Source organism: Staurois parvus, unplaced genomic scaffold (assembly GCF_062004578.1).
Source record: "Staurois parvus isolate SC_StPar_1 unplaced genomic scaffold, SC_StPar_1.0 ptg001331l, whole genome shotgun sequence".
NCBI lineage: Eukaryota > Metazoa > Chordata > Amphibia > Anura > Ranidae > Staurois > Staurois parvus.
The window spans coordinates 29,195-46,785 of NW_028319127.1; the positions used below are offsets into that span (position 1 = coordinate 29,195).

At 41.9% G+C, this 17,591-nt stretch overlaps 1 protein-coding gene across 1 annotated transcript; it reads left to right on the forward strand.

The window, feature by feature from the left end:
* Positions 1–2,162: 2,162 nt before the first annotated feature.
* Positions 2,163–17,123, forward strand: LOC149436842 (interferon-induced transmembrane protein 3-like). Its single transcript, XM_089661388.1, has 2 exons — positions 2,163–2,606; positions 16,881–17,123. The coding sequence occupies exons 1-2, from the start codon at positions 2,256–2,258 to the stop codon at positions 17,022–17,024; spliced, it is 495 nt and encodes a 164-aa protein (XP_089517514.1). The 5' UTR covers positions 2,163–2,255; the 3' UTR covers positions 17,025–17,123.
* The last annotated feature ends 468 nt before the right edge of the window (positions 17,124–17,591 follow it).

Here is a 17,591-nt window from a genome sequence, read left to right on the forward strand (position 1 = left end):
GCAAAAACGCATCAAATGCAACCTGCATAGCTGTGAACCGAGGGTTAATGTTGCTGGTGATGTCAGTGGCAGTTAGTCAGTTCCCCTCAGTGTCAGTTAGTGTCAGATTGCCTGCCGCGCTATTGCAGTCCCATTATGGACCAGTTCGCACCGTAGTAAAGCAGTCCCAATGCGTTTCTGTACGCATGTTTTTGATGCGTTACGGGACACATTCACATCTCCACGTTTTCACCCGGTGCGTTTTTTAGGGAGGGTCACGGACTTTTTGGAACGCCAAAAAAACGTTGCTTTTTTGTTTCTATAGACTTCAGTGGGAATGCTGCAGGAAAGCATGTATTGCGTTTTTACAGCGTTTTTTTATGCGTTTAAAATCTGCCTAGCAACAAGAAAAAGAAAGGGAAAAAAACTAAAGCAAAACGCATCAAACGCAACCTGCATAGCGGTGAACCGAGGGTTAATGTTGCTGGTGATGTCAGTAGCAGTTAGTTCCCCTCAGTGTCAGTTAGTGTCAGATTGCCTTCCGTGCTATTGCAGTCCCATTATGGGCCAGTTCACACCGTAGCAACGCAGTCCAGATGCGTTTCTGTATGCATGTTTTTGACACGTTACGATTTTTTGATGCGTTTCTGTATGCATGTTTTAGGTGCGTTACAATGTTTTTTTTATATGTTTCTGTATGCATCTTTTTGACGCGCTACAATTTTTTGATGCGTTTCTGTATGCATGTTTTTGACGCGTTACGATATTTTTTGATGTGTTTCTCTATGCATGTTTTTGACGTGTTACGATTTTTTGATGCATTTCTGTATGCATGTTTTTGACGCGTTACGATGTTTTTTTGATGCGTTTCTGTATGCATGTTTTTGACGCGTTACGATTTTTTGATGCGTTTATGTATGCATGTTTTTGACGCGTTATGATTTTTGATGCGTTTCTGTATGCATGTTTTTAACGCATTACGATGTTTTTTGGTGCATTTCTGTATGCATGTTTTTGACGCGTTACAATTTTTTAATGCGTTTTTGTATGCATGTATTTGACGTGTTACGATTTTTTGATGCGTTTCTGTATGCATGTTTTAGGTGCGTTACAATGTTTTTTTTATATGTTTCTGTACGCATCTTTTTGACGCGCTACATTTTTTTGATGCGTTTCTGTATGCATGTTTTTGACGCGTTACGATATTTTTTGATGTGTTTCTGTATGCATGTTTTTGACGTGTTACGATTTTTTGATGCGTTTCTGTATGCATGTTTTTGACGTGTTACGATTTTTTGATGCATTTCTGTATGCATGTTTTTGACGTGTTACGATTTTTTGATGCGTTTCTGTATGCATGTTTTTGACGCGTTACGATGTTTTTTCGATGCGTTTCTGTATGCATGTTTTTGACGCGTTATGATTTTTGATGCGTTTTTGTATGCATGTTTTTAACGCATTACGATGTTTTTTGGTGCATTTCTGTATGCATGTTTTTGACGCGTTACGATTTTTTGATGCGTTTCTGTATGCATGTTTTTGACGCATTACGATTTTTTGATGCGTTTCTGTACACATGTTTTTGACGCGTTACGATTTTTTGATGCGTTTCTGTACGCATGTTTTTGACGCGTTACGATGTCACGGGAAACATTCACATCTCCACGTTTTCACCCGGTGCGTTTTTTGGATAGGGTCAGGGACTTTTTCGAACGCCAAAAAACGTTGCGTTTTTGGTTCTATAGACTTCAATGGGAACGCTGCAGAAAAGCATGTATTGCGTTGTTACCGCATTTTTGATGCGTTTAAAATCTGCCTAGCAACAAGAAAAAGAAAAAAAAAGTATCAAAAACATGTAAAAACTGCAAAGGCAAAAACGCATCAAACGCAGCCCCCCCCCCCACCCCCTATGTACAACACTTCTGGGAAAGGAAAAGTATTTTATTGCTTCATTTTCTTCTTCAAATATAAACTTTTGACCAAAATTGTGGGAATTAGGAAAAAAAAAAAAATAAAAATGTGTCCAAACTCCTGAGGAATGAGAAACAGACCCGAATATTTCCTGTTGACGGAGAAATGTGAGTAATCTTCACGTGGGAGAGAGTTGGTGAAGAGGTTGTGATAGGTGGGGGCCCGAGAGGTGGGGGCCCGAGGGGGGGGGGGAGGGGTAAAACTTTCCGAGACTTTGTGCACTTCTTCCATTGTGCATCCTAAGGGCAGCAGAGCCGTGTGTGTGGAGGAATCCTGACCACGGCGGGGAGAAGAAGGCGTCCAAAATGCAGAACCCGGGCAACTACGACAATCCGGGCTTCCAGGATGGCTATCCGGGTGAAAAGCAAGACCAGAGCAACCCTCCCCCTCCATACTACCCCTCGGCTCCTGGGCCCCTGGCTCCCGGGCCCCCGGCTCACGCACCGGCACCCTACTACCAGCCGTACTACCCAACGGCGCCGATGCCCCCACCTCAACAGCCCCTCATCTGCCAACAGAGCACCAATGTGGTGGTGGTGAACCCGCATTCGGTGGTGATCCGGCCAAGACAGAACGACTACCTGTGCTGGTCCATCTGCAATTTCCTGTGCTGCTGTTGGCCCCTGGGGATCGTTGCCATGATCTTCTCCTGCAAGGTAAAGTTCCACCTTGAAGGTGCACGGGCTGGGTTTTCGGTCAAAATTCTCCGAAAGGTCCTACGAAATTCTTTTACCAGGATTAACCGAAAGGTTTTACCCCCCCCCCCTTTATGACCAGGACCAGGGGTGGACTGACCATTTGGAAACTCGGGCACTGCCTGGGCCTGGAAGACGGCCGGGAGAACCAGGGACTGCAGGACGGGCGAGGGGAGCCGGCCGCGGGCAGTGGTTGGGCTTGGAAGCTGGCCGGGAGAATCGGAACGCAGGACGGGCGAGGGGAGCTGGCCGCGGGCAGTGGTTGGGCTTGGAAGACGGCCGGGAGAACCAGGGACTGCAGGACGGGCGAGGGGAGCTGGCCGCGGGCAGTAGTTGGGCTTGGAAGCTGGCCGGGAGAACCAGGGACTGCAGGACGGGCGAGGGGAGCTGGCCGCGGGCAGTGGTTGGGCTTGGAAGCTGGCCGGGAGAACCAGGGACTGCAGGACGGGCGAGGGGAGCCGTCGTCGGGCACTGCCTGGGCTTGGAAGCTGGCCGGGAGAACCAGGGACCGAAGGACGGGCGAGGGGAGACAGCCGTGGGCAGTGGTTGGGCTTGGAAGCTGGCCGGTGGTACTTTGTCTCCAACCGCGAAGCCTGGAGCCGGCCGCGGGCACTGCCTGAGGGCTCAGGGTCAGTAGGGGGCCCCATGAGATGCCCCTGGTACCTTTTTCATAGAATTTTTTGAGTTTGGGCAAGGACACAGGGGCCCCCATGATCCCCTATTACCCGGTGGCCCCATGAGTTGTCAGTCCGCCTCTGACCAGGACATTTTTTTCCCCTATTCAGCACTGTGCTACTTTAGCTGGCAATTGAGCGGTCATGCAATGCTGTATGCCAACGAAGTGGGGACCTTAGATTGTACGCTCCTTGACGGTTAGGGACTGATGTGAATGTACAATATATATGTAAAGAGCTGCGTAAATTGACGGCGCTATATAAGTACCATAATAAAATAATAATATTATAATATTTTTATAATTTTTTTAATAATATTATTTATTTTTATATTTATTTAATAATATTATTTTTTTTAATAATATAATATTTTTATAAAAATTCTATATAACAATTATTAGTATTATCATTATATATATATATATATAATATTAATAATAATAATAATAATAATAATAATAATAATAATATTATAATATTTTTCACACAAACAGAGCTCTCTTTTGGTGCTCTTTTGGAATTTGTTGTTTTATATATATATATATATATAAAACAACAAATTCAAAAATACCACCAAAAGAGAGCTCTGTTTGTGTGAAAAATATTATAATATTATTATTATTATTATTATTAATATTATATATATATATATATAATGATAATACTAATAATTGTTATATAGAATTTTTATAAAAATATTATAATATTATTATTATTATCAGAAATATAGTAATAGTACTAATAATGTGTATATATATATAATTATTAGTATTGTTACTAAATTTATAATAATAATAATATTATAATATTTTTCTCTCTTTTGGTGGTATTTTGGAATTTCTTGTAATATATATATATAACAACAAATTCCAAAAGAGCACCAAAAGAGCTCTATTATTTTATATATATTTTATCTATTATTTTATATATATTTTATAAGAATAATAATATTTTAATATTTTTCACACAAAACAGAGCTTTCTTTTGGTAGTATTTTGGTATTTTATGGTATTTATTATATATATATATATATATATTTACATATTTAATTATAATTTTACATATTATTTATATTTATTACATATTTATTTATTATTATATATTACTTATTATTTTTGCAATGTAGATGAAATACAAGACTAAAGTTTTTGAGAAAAACCCCACAATATTTTTTTTACTTTCTGCTGTATAACGTATCCAGTATGAAAATTCAAAAAAAAAAAATCAGATTTCGTAACTTAACTTTTGGCCAAAATTTATTCTGCGACAAAGTTGGAGTTTTGGGTGGCGCCCATTGTGTGCTCTGCACCTGCTGAGTGTGCTGCGCTGCCCCAACCTGTTCTGTGTATGTACCAGGGGCGGACTGACCGTTTGGAAACTCGGGCGCTGCCCGAGGGCCCGGGGTCAGTAGGGGGCCCCATGAGATGCCCCTGGTACCTTTTTCATAGGCTTTTTTGAGTTTGGGCAAGGACACAGGGGCCCCATGATCCCCTATTGCCCGGGGGCCCCATGAGTTGTCAGTCCACCCCTGCCTGTGTATATACTACCAATGGCGGAGATCAGCACCTTATAGGGCCACTTCACACCACATGCAGTCCACTGCCGGGCTTTTTTTCCATATCAAAAACAGGTTACATGGTTTCCAATGGCATAGTTCACACCAGTGTGGTCAGCTCCAGTGTGGTCAGCTCCAGTGTGGTCAGCTCCAGTGTGTTCCAGTTCCAGAAAAGAAAGTAGAACATTCTGCATTTTTTTCTGCACTTTGGTGCAAAAACGCACCGGAACACACCTGAATGCACCAGAATGTACGTCATTAAGTTGAAGAAAAAGAAAGGAGATAAAAATGAACCAAAACGCATCAAAAAAACATCGAAACGCGTCAAAAATATGAATACAGAAACGTATCAAAAAAACATTGAAACGTGTCAAAAACATGCATACAGAAACGCATCAAAAAACATCGTAACGCGTCAAAAATATGCATACAGAAACGCATCAAAAAAACATTGAAACGCGTCAAAAATATGCATACAGAAATGCATTAAAAAACAACGCGTCAAAAACATGCATACAGAAACGCATAAAAAAAAAACATATTAACACGTCAAAAACATGCATACAGAAACGCATAAAAAAAAAACATCGTAATGCGTCAAAAGCATGCATACAGAAACGCATCAAAAAACATTGTAACGCGTCAAAAACATGCATACAGAAACGCAAAAAAAAAAACGTAATGCGTCAGAAACATGCATACAGAAACACATCAAAAATAATCGCAATGCGTCAAAAACATGCATACAGAAAAGCATCAAAAAAAATTGTAACGCGCCAAAAACATGCATACAGAAACGCATCCGGACTGCGTTACTGCGGTGTGAACTGGCCCATAATGGGACTGCAATAGCGCGGTAGGCAATCTGACACTAACTGACACTGAGGGGAACTGACTAACTGCCACTGACATCACCAGCAACATTAACCCTCGGTTCACACCTATTTGCGTTTGATGCGTTTTCTGCATTGTGTTTTGCATTTTTGCGGCGTATCTTTTTTTTTTTCTAGTTGCTAGGCAGATTTTAAACACAAAAAGCATCAAAAACTCTGCAAAAACACATCAAAAAACCTGATCCATGCTTTTCTGCAGTGTTCCCACTGAAGTCTATAGAACCAAAAAAGTCCCTGACCCTTTCCAAAAAACGCAGCTGGTAAAACCGCGGTGAAACGCATAGGTGTGAAGATCGGGTCATGCGGTGATCAGTGATTATATTGTCTCTTTGTTTCTTGTCCCGGCGTTTGCAGGGATGAGAAGCAGAGCGATCGTTCCCTCTGCACAGAGCTCTGTGTTGAGTGTCAACACAGGGCTCTGGGCTGTGATTGGACACAGCCGATCAGCAGCGTATATAATGACTTTCCCTGCACGGGCTGACAGTAGGTGGCTGGTGGGCGGTCCTTAAAGGGCTAACAAATGATAACAATGTATCTCTTCTCACCAATGATGCGATATTTGATGTTGATTGAGTAGGGAATGTCCCCGACTGTCTATTTTTTTTTTTTTTAATTCGCATATTTTGCTTTTTTTTTTTAATTCGCATATTTTGCCTTTTTTTTTTTTAATTCGCATATTTTGCCTTTTTTTTTGCCATTCGCATATTTTGTCTTCTTTTTATTTTTTTCATTTGCATATTTTGCCTTCTTTCTTTTTTTTTTTTCATTCACATATTTTGCCTTCTTTTTTTTTTTTTTGCCATTCGCATATTTTGCCTTTTTTTTTTTAATTTGCATATTTTGCCTTCTTTTTTTTTTTTAATTTGCATATTTTGCCTTCTTTCTTTTTTTTTTCATTCGCATATTTTGCCTTTTTTTTTTTTTTTTTTTTTTTTCATTAGAATATTTTGCCTTTTTTTTTTCATTCACATATTTTGCCTTTTTTTTCTTTTTTTTTTTAGAAATCCAAGTCATCGTAATTTATACAAATTCATAGATTTGTATGGAATATTCAAGGGTTTTGATGCTTTGCGGTTCATTTTTTCTTCCTCTTTTTCTTCAATTTAAATAGGAATGTGTGCGTTTTTGATGCGTCTTACCGCATTCCAGTACAGTTTTATGCAGGAAAAATGCCGCCTGTTCTACTTTTTTTTTCTGCACTCGGAACACACTGGAACTGCAAGCGCTGATGTGAACTACGACACTGACAACCATATCACCGACTTTCTGTGCGTTTTGGATGCAGAAAAATGCAACTGACACGCATGTAGTGTGAACTGGCCGTTAAAGCATTTTTTTTTCTCTTTTATTTCTTTTTTTTTCTTTATTTTCTTTTTTTCTTTTATTTCTTTTTTTTTCTTTTCTTTCTTATTTTGCTTTTCTTTTTTTTCTTTTATTTCTTTTTTTCTTTTTTTTTCTTTTATTTCTTTTTTTCTTTTATTTCTTTTTTTTCTTTTATTTCTTTTTTTCTTTTCTTTTTTTTCTTTTATTTCTTTTTTTTCTTTTATTTCTTTTTTTCTTTTATTTCTTTTTTTTTTCTTTTATTTCTTTTATTTTTTTTTCTTTTTTTTCTTTTATTTCTTTTTTTTCTTTTATTTCTTTTTTTCTTTTATTTCTTTTTTTCTTTTATTTCTTTTTTTTTCCTTTTTTCCTTTTCTTCTTTTTTTTTTCTTTTTTTTTCCTTTTCTTCTTTTTTTTTTCTTTTTTTCCTTTTCTTTTTTTTCTTTTTTTTTTTTTCTTTAAAGCATCTTTCATATGTATCCATAGTTTATCTATTTTATAGTCAAAAGTCATCGTAATTTAACAAATTCATAGATTTTTATGAAATATACAACTGACTATAGACCGAGCTTGTGTATATTCAGACAAATTAAAAAAAAATTGAAATTCGGGTATTAATTATTTTTTGTCGGATCTGGGTAGTAATATCTCTTACCAAGAGCAATTTTAGGCAGTAAAAAAATTATTTGACAAACCGAAACATCGTTTTTATGTATCTGCTGCGCAATCTCTGTTGCGCCTAAAAGAATGGTGTTCCTCTTTCAATTCGTGGAATTTACATAAAACGTTTAACAGATTTTGAAACATCGAGTTGTTTAGAAAGAAAAACCTTTTTTTTATGCGGTCGTGAGATTGCAATCACAACAGCTCCACCCACTCATTTGGCCGGGGTTTTTTAAAAGTTCATGTTCAGCAGAATTTTTTTTTTTTATTAATTTATGGTCTTTTTTTTATTATTTTTTATTTAATTTGTAGTTTTGGACAGGCTATAACTTATAGCTACATTTTTAAAATGTTTTAAAAGTTTTGACTATAAAATAAATAAATGAAGATGCAATTTCAAGATGTTTTAAAAGTTTGGAATATAAAAAAATAAATGATTTGACAATAAAAATAAATAAATGATAGATACATTTTAAAGATGTTTTAAAAGTTTTGACTATAAAATAAATAAATGAAGATGCAATTTCAAGATGTTTTAAAAGTTTGGAATGTAAAAAAATAAATGATTTGACAATAAAAATAAATAAATGATAGCTGCATTTTTAAAGTGTTTTAAAGGTTTTGCACTGTAAAATAAATAAATTATAGATACATTTTAAAGATGTTTTATACAATTTATTTTATAGTTAAAACTTTTATTTCATAATAAAAAATCTTTTTAAACGTCTTGAAAATGTATCTATAATTTATTTATTTTACAGTGCAAAACCTTTAAAACACTTTAAAAATGCAGCTATCATTTATTTATTTTTATTGTCAAATCTTTTATTTTTTTACATTCCAAACTTTTAAAACATCTTGAAATTGCATCTTCATTTATTTATTTTATAGTCAAAACTTTTAAAACATTTTTAACCACTTTGGAAGGTTTTACCCCCCTTCACGACCAGGCTATTTTTTTTTGCTTTTCGGCACTGCGCTACTTCAACTGGCAACTGTGTGGGTTTTTGGCACGTTTTGGTGTTTTTTTGACACGTTCCGGTGCAGTTTTGATGCTTTGCGGTTCATTTTTTCCCCTCTTTCTCTTCAATTTAAATAGGGACATGTGCGTTTTTAGTGCGTTTTTGATGCGTCTTACCGCGTTCCAGTACAGTTCTGTGCAAGAAAAATGCAGCCTGTTCTAGTTTTTTTTCTGCAACCGGAACGCACTGGAACTGCAAGCGCTGATGTGAAGTACGACATCGACCACCATATCACCGACTTTCTGTGCATTCTGGATGCAGGAAAAAAGCAACTGAAATGCATGTAGTGTGAACTGGGCCTTAAAGCTTCTTTTTTTTTCTTTTCTTTTCTTTTTTTTACTTTTTTTCCTTTTCTTCCTATTTTCTTTTTTTTTTTTCCTTTTTCTTCCTTTTTGCTTTTTTTCCCATTTTCTTCTTTCTTTTCTTTTTTTTTCTTTTTTCCTTTTCTTCCTTTTTTCTTTTTTTTCCCTTTCTTTTCTTTTAATTTCCTTTTTTCTTCTTTTTTTTTCTTCTTTCTTTTCTTTTTTTTTTCCTTTTTTTCCTTTTCTTCCTCTTTTCTTTTTTTTCCCTTTTCTTCTTTCATTTCTTTTTTTTTCCTTTTTCTTCTTTTTTTTTTCCTTTTCTTCTTTTTTATTTATTTATTTTTCTTTTTCTTCCTTTTTTCTTTTTTTTTCTTTTCCTCTTTTTCGTTTCTTCTTTTTTTTCTTTTTCCTTTCTTCCTCTTTTCTTTTTTTTTCTTTTTTTCCCTTTTCTTCTTTCTTTTCTTTTTTTTTCCTTTTCTTCTTTTTTTTTTATTTTCCTTTTCTTCCTTTTTTATTTATTTATTTATTTATTTTCTTTTTCTTTTCTTCCTTTTTTCTTTTTTTTCTTTTTTGCTTTTTCTTTTCTTTTCTTTTTTTCCTCTTTTTCTTTTCTTTTCTTCTTTTTTTCTTTTTCCTTTCTTCCTCTTTTCTTTTTTTTCTTTTTTTCCCTTTTCTTCTTTTCTTTTTTTTTCCTTTTCTTCTTTTTTTTATTTTCCTTTTCTTCCTTTTTTCTTTTTTTTCTTTTTTTTCTTTTTTGCTTTTGCTTTTTTCTTTTCCTCTTCCTCTTTTCTTTCTCTTTTTTTTCTTTTTTTCCCTTTTCTTCTTTCTTTTCTTTTTTTTTCCTTTTCTTCTATTTTTTTCCTTTTTCTTCCTTTTTTTTCCCTTTCTTCTTTGTTTTCTTTTTTTTTCCTTTTCTTCTTTTCTTCTTTTTTTTCTCCTTAAACATCTTTAATATGTATCCATAGTTTATCTATTTTATAGTCAAAAGCCATCATAATTTATCAAATTCATAGATTTTTATGAAATATACACTCGACTATAGACCGAGCTCGCTTGACTATAGTCAAAACTTTTAAAATGGCTTTCAGCCGCGCTTCACACTGATGCGACTGTTCAAATCACACGACAAATTGCATCGAATGATCGGCGATGGAATCCGCGAGTTGAAGTCGCTTTGATTCCAGAAGTAGTTCCTGAGCTACTTTTGCTGATTTCCGGTGCGACTCGCATTGAATATCTGTTCGTGAAGTCACACGGATGTCTGCAAGTCGTGCTGGAAGTCGCATTGTCATGTGAGTTTGAAATTGCGCGACTTCAGTGTGAACGGGGACTAAAATGTATCTTTTTTTTTTTTGGTCAAAACTTTTGTTTTACAGTCAAAATGTTTAAAACATCTTTAAAATATATCTATTGTTTATTTTGTAGCCAATTTTTTTTTTTTGTAGTTTTGGGGAAGTTGAAGGATTAGAACCTTTATTAGGTTTTGCTGCTCATTTCCCCTTTTTCACTGTCCCGGGGATAACCTCTCACTGACTTCTGTGTTTCCTCCGCATGACCCCTTACGTTACTATTTTCGGCGGTGACTAAGTCGCCGGTCGCACCGCTGCGATTTCTGAAGACTTTATTGCTATTTGTGAAGATTTTCAATGATTTCTTGCCATTTGCATTCTCTTCTATGTCTGTGAAATCGCAACAAAACAGCAGAAAAAGAAACGCAGAACTACTTTAGAAACGGCGCCGCAGCAAATCGCACGAGTTAAGACGCCGACATTCACATTCATTGGGTGCGATTTCAATTTGCAAATTGCAACGGTATGACCTGGCGCTGGGCGTTAGCAGGGGAAAAAAACGCAGTGGTCCGCGGGGGCGAGTCAAATCGGATTGGCTCCGGACGCTCTGCCACTGATTGAGGTTCTACCAACCCAGATGGACAACAATTACTAAATATAAATATATATGTATACCTATCGACAGGATCTCCAGGAAGTGAGCCCCCCTCCCCCACACTGTGCACAATCTATATGGTCCGGGGGAGGGGGACTCACTTCTGGGAGATACAGTGTATATATATGTATACTGTGTGTGTATAAAAGAAATCTCTCTTTTCTCTCTCCTCTCTCTCTCTCCCCCCCCTCTTTATTTCTTTCTCTCTCCTCTCTCCCTCCCACTCTCTCCTATCTCTCCCTCTCTCCTCCCACCCCCTCTCTCTCTCCCCCCTCTCTCCCTCCCTCTCTCTCTTCCCCCCCCCTCTCTCTCCCTCTCTCCTCCCAATCCTCTATCCTCTCTCCCTCCCCACCCCCCTCTTTCTTTCTTTCTCTCTCCTCTCTCTCCCCCCCTCTCTCCTCCCAATTCTCTCTCCTCTCTTCTCCCCCCCCCCCTCTCTCTCCCTCTCTCCTCCCAATTCTCTCTCCTCTCCCTCTCCCTCCGTCCTCTCTCTCCTCTCTCTCTCCCTCCCCCCTCTCTCTCCCTCTCTCCTCACATTCATCTCTCCCCCTTTCTTTCTTTCTTTCTCTCTCCTCTCTTCTCTCCCCCCTCCCTCCCTCTCTCCTCCCAATCTTCTTCCCCCCCCTCTCTCTCTCCTCTCTCCCTCCCTCTCTCCTCCCAATCCTCTCTCCCCTCTCCCTCCTCTCTCCCTACCCCTCTCTCTTCTCTCTCCTCTCCCCCCCTCCACCCTCTCTCTTCTCTCTCCTCCCCCCTCCCCCCCCTCTTCTCTCTCCCTCCCTCCCTCTCTCCTCCCAATCTTCTCTCCTCTCCCCCCCCTCTCTCTCTCACACTCTGCTCTCTCCTCTTTCTCTCTCTCTCTCCTCCCAATCCTCCCTCCTCTCTCTCTCTCCTCTCCCCCTCACCCTCTCCTCTCTCTCCCCCCTCTCTCTCTCTCCTCTTTCTCTCTTCTCTCTGCCCCCTCTCTCCTCCCAATCCTCTCTCTCCTCTCTCCCTCTCCTCTCTCCCTCCCCCCTCTCTCCTCTTTCTCTCTCTCGTAGGTGGAGCTATTCATCCCGTGAAAAAGTTAAAAAATCTAAATTTGTCATAAATTTCGGCCAAAATGTCTCCCGCTCCGTGTCTTCGCTAACAAAAGAAAAATCCCAATACGTGTAAATGAATCGGTTTACGTGACAGTTATAGCGTCTACAAATGGCGGTATAGATACTGGAATTTTTTATTTACATTTTTTTATATACTAGCAATGGCGGCAATCAGCGACTTATAGCGGGACTGCGGCGGTCATTTTGACACTCGGGTGGGGGGGGAACTGACTTGGTGTCACTGACGCCCCAGTGACACCAATACAGTGATCAGTGCTAATAAAAAGCACTGACACTGTACTAATGGTACTGGGCAGGAAGGGGTTAACATCTGGGGCGATCAAAGGGTTAACTGTGTGTGTTACTAGGGAGACCCCACAGCAACAATAGATCCCCCCACAACATGAAATACTCCCCACAATAATAGACCCCCCAGCAGCAAAGGACCCCCTGTAACAAATTACTACATCAGCAACAATCGATCTACCCCAGCATTATTAGACCCCCAGCAGCAACAACGGATCTCCCTCAACAGTAGATCTCTCCCAGCAACAAAAGACACCCCAGCAACAACAGATTCCCCGCAACAATAAATACCCCTGCAACAATAGATCCCCCCACAACAATAGACACCCCCAGCAACAACAGATTCCCCACCAGCTCAATAGACACCCTCCAGCAACAATAGATCCCCCACAACAATAGACACCAGAGCAACAACAGATCCCCCACAACAATAGACCTCCCAGCAACAATGGACTCCCTGAAACAAAATACCACATCAGCAGCAATAGTTTCACCCCAGCATTATTGGACCCCCAGCAGCAACAACAGCTCTCACAGCAGCCACCATCAATACACCTCTCCCTCACCAGTAGATCCCTCCCAGTAACAATAGACCCACCAGCAACATAAGACACCCCCAGCAACAACAGATTCCCCACCAGCAACAATAGATCCCCCGGCAGTCAACATCAGTATGCAGGGTCCTGGGAAACCAGATATAGTGAATGCGGGGTCCGGGGAGAGCAGATATAGTGAATGCGGGGTCCGGGGAGAGCGGATATAGTGAATGCGGGGTCCGGGGAGAGCGGATATAGTGAATGCAGGGTCCGGGGAGAGCGGGTATAGTGAATGCGGGGTCCAGGGAGAGCGGATATAGTGAATGCGGGGTCCAGGGAGAGCGGATATAGTGAATGCGGGGTCCGGGGAGAGCGGATATAGTGAATGCGGGGTCCGGGGAGAGCGGATATAGTGAATGCAGGGTCCGGGGAGAGCGGGTATAGTGAATGCGGGGTCCAGGGAGAGCGGATATAGTGAATGCGGGGTCCAGGGAGAGCGGATATAGTGAATGCGGGGTCCGGGGAGAGCGGATATAGTGAATGCGGGGTTCGGGGAGAGCGGATATAGTGAATGCGGGGTCCGGGGAGAGCGGATATAGTGAATGCGGGGTCCGGGGAGACCAGATATAGTGAATGCGGGGTCCGGGGAGAGCGGATATAGTGAATGCGGGGTCCGGGGAGAGCGGATATAGTGAATATAGTGGATATCGGGAGAACGCACCAAAAACACGTGAAAAACATGCATGCAGAAACGCGTCTGGAACACATCTGGATTGCGTTTCTATAATGTGAGGCGACTCTTAAGGTCTTATTGGATTTTATCTTCTTTTTTTCTTTTCTTTTGTTACAATGTTTTCTTGCTGCTTTTTACTTTTTATAACTTTGAGCTTTCAGAATGATACTTTTCAGAACATCTGAAGGGAGCGGTGGCTGTGTGTGTGTGTGTGGGGGGGGGGTTGTGTGTGTGTGTGGGGGGGGGGTTGTGTGTGTGTGGGGGGGGGGGTTGTGTGTGTGTGGGGGGGGGGGGTACGGAAAGGGTTGCAATCAGTTAAAGGTTTCGTTTTGCACATTTCTTTTTCCTTTACAGATTCTTTACTGACTTATGTGAGATATCGGGCAGATATCACTTCATCTGTAGATAATTATAGGGCGTGGGGGGATGGGGGTGGGAGGAAGGGAGTGGGGGGAGGGGGGTGGGGGTGGTGTCATGCTTGGGGCAAAGTTTTTTTAACATTTTTTTTATTATGTTTAGAGGAGTGGAAGCTGTAGAAGCTCTTTTTGTCTGTGTTGTGTCCCTTCTTAGTGGCACACCCAGGGGTAGAGGCAGGGGCGGACTGACAACTCATGGGGCCCCCGGGCAATAGGGGATCATGGGGCCCCTGTGTCCTTGCCCAAACTCAAAAAAGCCTATGAAAAAGGTACCAGGGGCATCTCATGGGGCCCCCTACTGACCCCGGGCCCTTGGGCAGTGCCTGAGTTTCCAAATGGTCAGTCCGCCCCTGGGTAGAGGTATGCCAGCCTGGGGAGGGGGGAGGGGGGGTGCAGAGGCACAGCCAGGTTCAATGATGAAAGCCTCCATTGACCTTTTTTTTGGTTCCCAGCATCCCTTCCCCCTCTCTGTCCCTTCCGTCCCTTCTCAGAGAGCTGGCCCGGGAAGTCTTCCGCTGCTCACGTTCTTTGCAGCTTTCTGCATTTGTCTGTATAGAAAGTGAGCAGCGAGAGAAACATCCTCTGGCAGCGATCTGATCAGCGTCTGTGCGGACACAAGATAGTTCTTAATGACATCGGCTGTATGTTTGGGGTTGTCCTGCTGTAGAATACATTTGGGGCCAATCACACGCCTCCCTGCTGGTATGACATGATGGAGAAGTATCTACCTGTATCTCTCCGTATTGATCCTGACCAAATCTCCATCGCCATTTGCAGAAATGCAGCCCCAAACTTGCAAGTAACCTTCACCATGCTTCACAGTTGGCTGCAGACATTCATTATTGTACCGCTATCCAGCCCTTCACCCAGCAAACTGCCTCCTGCTACAGCCTAATATTTCACATTTTGACTCATCAGTCTAGAGTGCCTGCTGCCATTTTTCTGCCCCCCCCCCCCCCCAGTTCCTATGTTTTTCTGCGTAGTTGAGTCGCCTAGCATTCTTTCCATGCTTCTTCTTCCATGATGACCACTTCTGGCCAGACATCTCCGGACATTAGATGGCTGTATTCAGTGTCCTCCACCCCTCTCTGCCAATCCCTCCACTAGGCTCCACTAGCCTCCACTCAGTGTCCTCCACCCCTCTCTGCCAATCCCACCACTGGCCTCCGCTCAGTGTCCTCCACCCCTCTCTGCCAATCCCACCACTGGCCTCCGCTCAGTGTCCTCCACTCCTCTCTGCCAATCCCTCCACTGGCCTCCACTCAGTGTCCTCCACCCCTCTCTGCCAATCCCTCCACTGGCCTCCACTCAGTGTCCTCCACCCCTCTCTGCCAATCCCTTCACTGGCCTCCACTCAGTGTCCTCCACCCCTCTCTGCCAGTCCCTTCAATGGCCCCCACTCAGTGTCCCCCACCCCTCTCTGCCAATCCCTCCACTGGCCTCCACTCAGTGTCCTCCACCCCCTCTGCCAATCCCTCCACTGGCCTCCACTCAGTGTTCTCCACCCCTCTCTGCCAATCCCTCCACTGGCCTCCACTCAGTGTCCTCCACCCCTCTCTGCCAATCACTCCACTGGCCTCCACTCAGTGTCCTCCACCCCTCTCTGCCAATCCCTCCACTGGCCTCCACTCAGTGTCCTCCACCCCTCTCTGCCAATCCCTCCACTGGCCTCCACTCAGTGTCCTCCACCCCTCTCTGCCAATCCCTCCACTGGCCTCCACTCAGTGTCCTCCATCCCTCTCTGCCAATCCCTCCACTGACCTTCTCTCAGTGTCCTCCACCCCTCTCTTCCAATCCCTCCACTGGCCTCCACTCAGTGTCCTCCACCCCTCTCTGCCAATCCCTCCACTGGCCTCCACTCAGTGTCCTCCACCCCTCTCTGCCAATCCCTCCACTGGCCTCCACTCAGTGTCCTCCACCCCTCTCTGCCAATCCCTCCACTGGCCTCCACTCAGTGTCCTCCACCCCTCTCTGCCAATCCCTCCACTGGCCTCCACTCAGTGTCCTCCATCCCTCTCTGCCAATCCCTCCACTGACCTTCTCTCAGTGTCCTCCACCCCTCTTTTCCAATCCCTCCACTGGCCTCCACTCAGTGTCCTCCACCCCTCTCTGCCAATCCCTCCACTGGCCTCCACTCAGTGTCCTCCACCCCACTCTCCCAATCCGTCCACTGGCCTCCACTCAGTGCCATTCAAACAAACGACAGTGCATTGCACCAACGCAAATGCGGTCCGTCATGATAAATGTGTGCAGCAAAGCACGCATTACCAATATGACCTGGTGTGACGGGGCCCTTTCCAGGTTGGTGGGCAAAACATTGAAATCGATGGGCTGCCGATACACCGAAACGTCCCAAAAATCACACGTGCCACAAAATTTCAAAGTGAACTGACGTGCATTGCAGCTGCTGGGGATAGGCATTGGGGCACCATTCAAAATGAATGTGAACGCAATGCAGAAATGCATAAAAAATATGTGTTGTGACGCGTTGCGCGTTGAGGTTCCCCACACATTCCCAAAAGACATAAATGTAAGTTTTTATGAAGTCGTGTTTTTTTTTTGTTTTCATTTTAGTTATTTATTTTTTTACATTTTTTTTTCAATGGTTGAAACAAACGGTTCTTTGGAGAGGAAAAGGAAAAGACACCAGGAAAATGAATCTGAGGTTATCGTGGTTTTGCTCATTTATTATTGCTTTTGAATTGCTTTTATTTGTTTTTTATTATCTATATGAAGGAAAGCTAAATATATAACAAGAAATATAACATTTTATTTTTTTTTTTCTCTTTCAGACGCGAAGTGACAATGACAATCAGAATGTAGAGGCAGCCATTTGCAGCTCCAAGACCGCCCTGGCCCTGAATATCACCTCACTAATTGTCGGCATCATTATGTACATCATTATTGCTGTGGTGTATTTTCAGCGCTATAGTTAAGCAATTTTTTTTATCTAGGGTGATGACTTTTATGTTGGACCCTCATCTATCTAATGATGGTAAACTGTTTTTTATTTTTAATAAATATGTATATCTTGATATTGTGGGAGAATTTAATGGTCCAAAAGACAATACAAGGTTCATTTTCCATTGCAACAGGCTTTACTCCATAAAAACGCAGCTATAGCGGCACGCTCAAACTCTGGAGTGGATGCCACGGCAATTCACTCAAACCCACGTCCGCTCAACTCTCTGTAGTCGCTCTGCCCCCTTACAGTAGTCATTCTCAGCTATGGGTTCTCCAGGATTTGTAGGGGTTCCTTAATCTGTGGATGATGGACCTCCTATCTGATGGTGTCTGCATAGCTTTGGAGCCAATGCTACTTGGGAAAACTAACAACATGAATATCTGTTTAGCTGTCTGTAAGGGGATGAATTATTCCCATTGACCATCAATGTAGGGAGTATTCTTCCCACTGACCCCCAATGTAAGGGACATTCTTCCCACTGACCACCAATGTAAGGGGCATTCTTCCCACTGACCACCAATGTAAGGGACATTCTTCC

What these genes read in the sequence shown, in the direction of transcription:
- LOC149436842 (XM_089661388.1), top strand. Translation starts at nt 2,256, where the DNA reads ATGCAGAACCCGGGCAACTACGACAATCCGGGCTTCCAGGATGGCTAT. An exon ending in CCATGATCTTCTCCTGCAAG is followed by an intron (nt 2,607 to 16,880) that starts GTAAAGTTCCAC and finishes TTTCTCTTTCAG; the next exon opens with ACGCGAAGTGACAATGACAA.